The 8710-nt window shown below is 43.4% G+C and overlaps 2 protein-coding genes across 2 annotated transcripts in view; both read right to left on the bottom strand.

Moving 5' to 3' along the window:
- Nucleotides 1-453: 453 nt before the first annotated feature.
- On the bottom strand, nt 454-5035 carry LOC117238593. Its single transcript, XM_033503622.1, has 10 exons — nt 4898-5035; nt 4490-4785; nt 4242-4416; nt 3617-4165; nt 2512-2688; nt 1889-2445; nt 1521-1593; nt 1085-1289; nt 789-986; nt 454-686 (listed from the first exon to the last, which is right to left on the bottom strand). Exons 1-10 carry the CDS (start codon nt 5033-5035, stop codon nt 454-456), a joined length of 2601 nt encoding a protein of 866 aa, XP_033359513.1.
- Nucleotides 5036-5264: 229 nt separating this feature from the next.
- LOC117236758 (cadherin-related tumor suppressor) overlaps nt 5265-8710 on the bottom strand; it is a 66638-nt gene continuing 63192 nt past the window's right edge. Inside the window, exon 22 of the mRNA XM_033499976.1 lies at nt 5265-8596. Within this exon, the coding sequence (XP_033355867.1) occupies nt 6566-8596 (2031 nt within the window). The 3' untranslated portion in view covers nt 5265-6565. The remainder of the gene's footprint in view (nt 8597-8710) is intronic.

Genomic DNA, 8710 nt, shown 5'->3' with positions numbered 1-8710 from the left:
ACTATTTAGACTATTCGATGGTTAAATATGTAGTCCTCTATAGTAATAACGATAATTTAGGATAATTGCTGTTACTTGCTCTCTTCTTGTTCTTCTGTGTCGTGAGAGATGAATTAACGAACAGAATAAATCACGTGTATGTGTCTGCGTGCGTGAAACGGGTTGTGCTTGCATGTTTAGTAACTGAAAAATATCAAGTCATTTTTTATTGAAATATACATACATGTATATATATGATACAGTATTTTAGAAGCATTTATTATAATATTTAAATACATTCATTCATGTAATATGGTTGCGTTTTTCAATGAATTTAACCCGCTGAGGTTCATTCCTTCCACGTTGATCTTCCTAAAGTTCCCATCTTCACGTGGTCCAAAAGCCTGAGAGCCAGACTAGTAGAAAAAATATTAAAAGGCTACTACTATATATATATATATATCTCTTCCATTTTCATATCTCCAAATGACCTATACCTTCTGTCCTGGGTGATTGAACGATAGTTATATTCTCATCTCCACCGCCAATTTTCCCCACTTTTGAGTTATTGTAATAGCCGAAAATATTTTTATTCGCTTGCGTTATACAGTAAAATTCTTCTAGATCGGTTGATCTTGTTAATTTGGCTTCTGATTCTTTCTCGAAGGGTGACACCAGTATCAGACGCCTTTTTGACGATGCCCGGACTGAAACTGGGATAATTGTTTCGTTATATTTATCACGGAAAAGGAAACTATATTTAAAATCTCAATTCTAACGTTAGGAGATTATCGAATCGGACTATTTACCATTTCTGTTCATTTCATCACCTGATGCACCCTTAGCTGTGTTTTTCGATTTACGAGATATTTCTTCAGACAACGTAGATAAACTTTTTGATAGAATGTTCGATCGACTATTTTTATCGGACAAAGATCGACCAGGGATACTGCATTCATTATTGTTTTCCGTTTGTACAAAATAATCCATGTTTTCCCGAAAATCATCTACGATTATTAAATAAATGATTGATTTACTATTCTACGTTCCTTTTCATATATCGTTTTGTCAATATCAAATTAACAAGAAAAATCAGTAAAAGAACCTTCTTTCTTCTCTTGCGTATTCATCGGACTACATCGTCCAAAACCGGAACATTTCTCTCCATCGTAGCAATTTTCTTCTCTAAAATTTCGTTTAAAACTCTCGCAGGTGTCTTTATCGTCCATCAGCGCACGCGAAACTCCTGCTTCCTCCTGTACGCTTCCTCCACAACACTTGTATTGTTCCATCGCCTGTCTCTCGAGCTCCTACAACGAAATCGTTCGTCTTTCGAAATTTTCGTGGCGCTCTCGCTCACGCAGGTGAAATACCATTTCGATTTTAGTGTCGTTAATATGGTCGTAGAGGAAAGACGCGTCTCAGCTACGCGTGCGAATAATTTTCGTAATTTGGCAAATGTGTTGATAAATTTGAAGCGTGGTAAATGACGAGGCGATCGGTGACTCGGGGTAAGTAAACGTAAGAATAAAATATTATACTTGATATTTAAGCGCCAATGATTCCTCGGACGTTCTATATTGCTCCATTGCTTGCTGCTCTAATTCGTCGTATCTAGCGTTGGACACGTTTGTATTATTACAATTATTATCACCAGGCTGCGGATTTTTATGCATTTTTGCGAAATTTAAAGACACGATAGAGTATTTATTAGGATATTTGGTAGATGAAACAAACATTTATTCAAATTCCATTTCTTTAGACGCGCCCTAAAAGATACAGAAATGCGTAAAAATCCGCGATAATAATTATCACATATCGAAACACACGTGTAATATATTGCTTAACTTTATGGCTCAATGGAATTTATTTTATGAACCGTTGTAGATTAAATAGCGACTGCTTATACCTTTTCTCGAACACGTTCTCCAAGGTGGCTTGGTTAGCGGAAGCATTGGTTAACACGTCTCTGTAAAGCCTTCTTCTGTTTCGTGTATCATTTTTATCCCTTTCGCTGATCGACTTTGCCTTCGATCCTTGTACCTCTGGTTTTATTCGTTCGCCGATTCTCGCGTTGTCCTTCTCCCTTTTGCCAATCGAAGTCTTTCTGTCGCTTCTGCCGTCAAAATTCCTCAATTCCGTTACCAGAGTGTTGCCGCCAGCGAGTTCCTTCGTTTTCGACGAGCAACTTTTATCCAGCCATTGAAGGACTTCCGATTCCGATTTGCAACCTCGATTTTTCCCTTCCATCAGATAAGACGCTTTGTGTTGCGAGCTTTTCGATTGTCCGCGGTGCGTCTTCATCGCGTTCCTCGTCAATAGTATCAAATTCTTGAAATCAACGCCTTGGTTTTTCCTCTTTTGTCCCGTTTCGTGATAAAGTTCTATCGGATGCTGATACACCGGTATCGGTATAGGATTCGATTGTAAAAACTTCTCTTGTACCTGCAATATTATTACCTTCGATCAATGTTTAGCTTTACTTTGGATTGAGATATCCGTTCGCAACGACTCTTCATTTTCCACCTGTACGGGATGATGAGTAATGGTAGCAGTTCGCAGTGGTTGCACGGAGGTGCACATTGGGGTCGACGAAGAGCCAGATATTTGTATTTGCGTCGGTTGCGGTGGAATCCTCTGATACCATTGTTGAGGAGGTCTGATAAACGTGCTCGTGTCGGTAGCTGATAGCAGAGGTATACCCGTACTCTGAAATTCACAAGCGTTTCTCTATTCTCTTCTAGGGCGAGCGTTGGCACGCCAAAAGTTTAGGGTTGCTTTATAGAGTATGAAGTTGCTACCAGCGATAGCGCAGAAGGTAATCATTTATATTATTTGCAAAAGGATAGGGTATACTCTGCACTGATTTCGACGATCTTGAAACACGTTTTCTGCGGACACGATTGTGAACAACTTGTCTTTCAATTTCTTTATATATGTTACAGTCGTTGGGTCTTAGTTTTCGAGTTACACGCAGGAATACTTCCGAAGTTTCTTGCTTTCATTTTAAATTTCCTGCCACGTGTAACGATAATTGGAATAAGAGTGTAAATACGGAAGAGACTCGCGAGTTATCCTGTCTTTGATCGATCGAGGATCACTGTCCGCCCCTCTGCATAGGCTAACCTTCTTTCGTTCGTGCAAGAAGGTTTGCTCGCGTGCAGGGGTATTTTCAATTGCCAGTAACTAAAAAACAAAGCCGAAAACGTAACTTTTTTATAATATCAACACCCTGTATAGTATCGAATATATTTCGAGAATATCATTATTATCATTTATCAAATTTCAATCTCGCGAGTCTAAAAATGGAATTCTCTTACAATTCCTTTCGTTCGACCTTCTATATTTATCGTACGTGTCTCACTGTAGTTCCTTAGTTAACTAATCGCTTGTTCACCCAAACTATTCTACTTTATTTCTATTTTATTACTATCTAAACCTGCGTTTATATTCTGGGAATATATTTGCGAATATCGGGGAAACTAAGGCCGAGCGAGGATAACACTGGTGGAAGCGTGTCGTTCAGTATCATGCTCCCGACAATACAATTCGTTTCTAGATCGTCGAAACCAGAGGCGATTATCCTTTCGTAAGTAATTAGAGACATTCATTAGAGGAGCAAGTTAGGATTTTAAACCTGGTATATAGTTGCGGTATTTTCATAGGTCCTGTTGTAAGGAAACAATTCGTTTTGGTAACTTCGCTCGTTAAGGGATGGAAAATATTGTATACGATTAACGTTCTGTTCCTTGTTGCTGTTGAATCGCGTTACCGGAACTTTGGGGAAAAATTCCGGCACTTCCGGGCTGAGAACCGGCGGCGGATGTTTCCTCGTTCCATAAGTTTCCGTCCTTACCGTTTGGCACTCTGTCCTAAGTATCAGTGGTCGATATTGAACCGCGTAATAGAATTGTTGCTTGCCCTGACAATTCTGCTCTCGAGATTGTTGTAGCTTGTAACACTGCAAGCGCATTCTCTGTTGAAGGAATTGTTGATGAACGTTGCTGCCGCCCGCTTTCCATAAGCTTCGAACCGCGTCGCTAGTTACGCGAATGTGCAGCTGCATCTCCATTGAATTTTCGATGGTGTAACGTTGATACTCGTAATAACTGTCCAATTTTTCCGTACCATCTGATTCTTGACAGACATCGTTTTTTTTTAAATTAGCGACAATCGAATAGAATTTCTAGCAGGGAATATAGCCAGTTATTCTGGCGAATTTGAAAAAAGAAGGATGTCGTACGTTGTTGGTTGATCGCGACCGTGTTACCGATCAGGTTCGCTTCTTTGCTCGACTCGTGGTTCGTTCTGTTCTTCTTCTCCGTCTGGCTGAACCTCTGCGCGTGTCGACCGTGCGAACAGTCTTCCCAATGCGACTTGTAGCCGCATACCATCTTCGATACTTCGTCGTCGGGCTCCGATATCCTCGTTGCCGAGCTTTGCAGCATCGATCTTTCGCGCGAACGTTAACACAGAACGATCGAGTATTGGATCACAGCGAATCATTTGCTAACGTTTAAGTGTAAAAGCTAACAATTCACGATTCGTACGCGGCCCGCTCGACGTTAACCAGGCGAAGTGCTTCTCCACCTCCGGTAGCATCCACGGCTCGGTAACTTCCGTCCAGCAGAAATTTGGTAGCGAAACAGGAGCTGAATCGTCGTCTGACTTGTACGCGTTCTCGCGGTCTTCGTTGTACTCGTAATTGCCATAGCTGGCCAAACGCGAGTTAGGAATAACATCGCGTACGCTTTTCGTTCGATGGACGGTACCATTCTCTTTGTACTTTGCGGTCAATTTGTAATTCTGTCGTAAGACGTATCGTTAATACCTTTGCATTTTTCTATTAGTAGGTGGTTAGCGTATGGAACGATCGAAAGACAAACAGAACGATTCAGGGAATTTACGAGTATTTTACCTGAATCGACAGAGATTGATTCAATTTTTGAAACGGATCCTCCTTGTCGAAGGTCCAGGCTTTGTCAGCGATTAGACTTATGTTCGCGTAGGCGCTGTTCAGAAGCTCTTCATCGTACGACGGGAATGAAGATATCATTATCTGAACATTCTAACTGGTATCGCGTAATATTTTAGCAAACGATTAAAAGACGTATCGATACAATCCCGTTCTACGTGTATTATCTTTGGTTTGCGTTGGTAGATTCGCGAATCAAGTCGTTTAATCGGCCTGTTTTCGAGACGAATATCGAAACGATAGAGGACTCGAAATACGTTCAGGACGAGAAACGTCAGTCGAATGTCTTCGCGTTTGTGATATCGTCGTGCGGTATAAAATCGGTCGGATATTCTAAGAAAAAAAAGCTTCAGGTAGGAAGGAATAGAATATGATCAATTTTTCTCTCTCTTTTCTTTTTTTTTTACAAATGTCTTGTTTATTACAAATACGATCGATGATAAAGTAGTACACACGCGGCTCATTCACACATTTTGTACAGATCAGGCATACGATATTTACAACGGGCAATTCGCGTAATTTACAAAATTTTGACGATCGATGGTATTGTAGTATAATCTATCATAACGCTTCGAAAGTTCGTGGGAAAAATCAGTCTGGCAATTACACTCTGTTCAACGTTCTCGACGAAATGCTGTAAAATACAACCGCGTATAGCGAGACGTTTAACGAATTTTTCAAGTTGATCGATTACTTTAGCGATCTTAACGGAACGTTGAACGAGTAGCTGTGCAGTCGTCGCGATCGACGCCTACCATCAGGAACGCAAAAAGCGTAGAGAAAAGATCGATGCCTTTCCCTCTATTTCGTTTAAAATCGCATCACTCTCGACTTAATTGATCATCGTTTGGTATTGTGCGACTGTATCGAGATTATCTGGCACAGAACGTCTCAAAATATTTATATACAAGGAAACCTAGTGTACTTATAATAGTTATTTATATAATTGTTGGCGATACAGTCGCACAATAATTCCATTTCTCATCGACTGTCGAAGTGTCGTAACGAAATTCGTTGCTAACAGCGAAAGTTAAGTGTTACAAGGCGATTGTCAGGTCGATACGCGATACAAATTCGTTAAGACTCGACGAAAGCACGGCCGTATCGTGGCTCGTATTTCTAACGATAAAAAAAGGTAGTCTCGGTACACTTGAAAAAATCGCGGATTATTTACAAATTCACAATATCGTCTCGACACGATATAAAGTCCAGACGAGTTCGAGACGATGTTCGAATCATGGCGTAACTCGAGTTCTGTTATTATGGCAAGATAACGGTTACATTCTTCGTAGAGCAGCGATCTTGAGCTATCGAACGAGCCAGGAAAATCCAGGAAAAATGTAACGACGCTGCTCGTTCCTACGATTCTAGAAAACGTCCACTTTCGTTCTTCTATCGCTCGCGTTACTCCTTAGGATTTTTGTCGCTCACCTAATCGACGATTAAAGCGTATTCCATTCGCGATGGTATTTTGGTTATTTACGCGTACCTTTCATCTAGCCGATCTTCTTCGATCTAAAGAAAAAAAGTGGCATCGTTGTGCACCTTCTAAGCTCCTTCTAAGAACTATGCTACCTAACAATTCTATTATAATCGACGTTGAAACGCTCTTCAGACGTATTCCTCGGATGGCTTAGGTATACTAGCTGGTAATCTAAGCGTACTTGGAACACGATTGGCACTGTCCGGTAGTTCGGCGATATCGATGAACACTCCGACCAAACTATCAAAGTTCAGTCCCCAATTCAACAGATAGTCCCAACTTAGCGCGGTGGTTGTCGTGGATGGCGATCCGCTGTTGTTCGGTCTGTACAATCCTCCCATGTGCGTCGATAGGTCGTCGTCGGAGGCTACCAAAGTACTGAGTGATCCACGGAACGAGCTGTCGAAACCGTCGTAATTGACATTTGGTGGCAGGGGTGGTTTCGTCGTTTGGGAGGATTCGTTGCTTCGTTGATTAACTTCTTCGTCGTCTTGTTTCGCGAACGGATTGTCCGACCGTTTGTCACCGACCAACGAGGTGTTGTCGTATTCCGAGCAGGTGAAACTATCGTTGCCGCTTTCGTCCGTTGTCGACGAGTTTCTTCGTTCGAGTCTCTCGACCGGTGGCGTGTGTCGTCGGTGAAGATGCAGAGGACCGTGGGTGGGCGGTCCTCTGGCTTCGCTGGAGGAACTTACGGCGTCTAAAGTGGACACGAGGCTCGACGTTCTTGGCCTCGAGTTCAGTCTTTCGATCTCTTCCGCTGTTAATCCCATCGGTCCGGAAGATACGTTGTTCACGGAATTTTCGTTGTTCGATTGAGGCGCCTTTCGACTGGCCGTTGATCCGGACAGTTGACTCATGATCGGCGAGTTTAAACTTCTTTCGCTGTTGGAGTTTAAAGCGTCTTTGCCTACTCCGCCGGAGGAAGACGTGGTGGCCAGCAGAGCGCTTTGCAGAGGTTTGCCACTGATGTCGTGCAACGTTAGTATTCTCGGTTGCTGAGCGGATAGCTCGCTGCTAGGCGACAGCCTGGCTAACGGCGTGCTCTGTAACAGTTTCTGGGTCGGTCCTGGCGGCTGGCTCACGTTCGGAGGTGGCAAGGCGCGCGGTGGGAACGGTCCGGTGTGTCTGTGTTGCTGACCCGCGTGCTTATGATGGTTGGCGTAGTTGTTAATAGGCGGAGGAGTGGCTTTGTACTTCCGCATACCATCCCGATAACCTTTATAATGATAGACGATATCGATGTCGCTCGGTGCTATGGAGCTCGCGTTTTCCAAGTCGTAGTGCTCGGGCATGTCAGGTTCTGGATTGTGTTCGTGAGAATGTAGGGAAGTTTGAGCGGGCGGAGGCAGGGGAGGATGTTCGTCTCGAATGGGTGGCGATTTCGTTACTTCTCTCTCGATGATGTCCGGCCTCTGAGGCCGATGTTCGGTGGTCGCGTTAATTTCTCGTTCCTTGTACTTTTTCGAGATCAATTCCGGGCCCATGTGACCCACGCCCCGTAGGTCGGACGTGTCGGATATATAGGTATTTTCGTGGCGAGACATCAGATTATCGTTACCCGAGCCGACCAACGGATTTCCAGTCATTATGGCGTTGGTATTTTTGTTCACCACCGATGGAGCTGACTTTTCCTTGTTCTGTCGTCTTAAACGGAATACGATGAAACTGACCAGTATAGCGATCAGCAGAATAACGAAGAACACTATGACCAGGGTGATTCCTATGCTGAGAGGATCGGCAGTGGCCGCTGCGCTGATTCCGATCGGTCCTCTGCATCCGGTGCTCACCTTCGCGTGATACAGCACTTCCTTGAAGATCGAGCCGGACCCGTTGAACGGCTGAATCTCGTTGTTGATGGTGAAGTTGGCCAAACAACCCTCGAAACTTCTAGCGCCAGCGCTGTGAGCGTAATACAGGTCTTGGCTAACTCCACCGATCGATAGGACGGATAGATACGGGTCCAGGAAGTCGTGGACACCGACAGGGTCTAATTCCTCGCCGGTTTGAACGCCGTCGACGAACAGCCTTAAGCCTCGAAAGTAAGAGTGCAGGGTCAGGTTGTGCCAACGGCCATCCGCCAAGCCTCCTTCGATGTTCGCTGTCATGTTCACTGGCGATCCGAGAAGAGACGCGTAAAATAGTTGCCCGTTGCGAAGCTGTAACACGAGATTCGTGCCGTGAATTGAAAAGAAACAAAGAAGGAAGGGGATTGTCTTTTCTTTTTCTAATCTGGGAATTTTTTCTAATATCGTTGAGGAAAGAGTTGCTCA

Source organism: Bombus vosnesenskii, unplaced genomic scaffold, assembly GCF_011952255.1.
Source record: "Bombus vosnesenskii isolate JDL3184/JDL3185 unplaced genomic scaffold, Bvos_JDL3184-5_v1.1 scf7180000013264, whole genome shotgun sequence".
Classification (NCBI taxonomy): Eukaryota; Metazoa; Arthropoda; class Insecta; order Hymenoptera; family Apidae; genus Bombus; species Bombus vosnesenskii.
The sequence above is the reverse complement of the archived record's forward strand: the minus strand, read 5'-3'. Positions and strand labels throughout refer to the sequence as shown.

Coding starts and splice junctions, on each gene's coding strand:
- LOC117238593 (XM_033503622.1), bottom strand. CDS start 5,035: ATGATATCTTCATTCCCGTCGTACGATGAAGAGCTTCTGAACAGCGCC. Junction 2,446..2,511: donor CTACCATTACTCATCATCCC/GTACAGGTGGAA, acceptor GCTAAACATTGA/TCGAAGGTAATAATATTGCA. Junction 987..1,084: donor TACGCAAGAGAAGAAAGAAG/GTTCTTTTACTG, acceptor TAATAATCGTAG/ATGATTTTCGGGAAAACATG.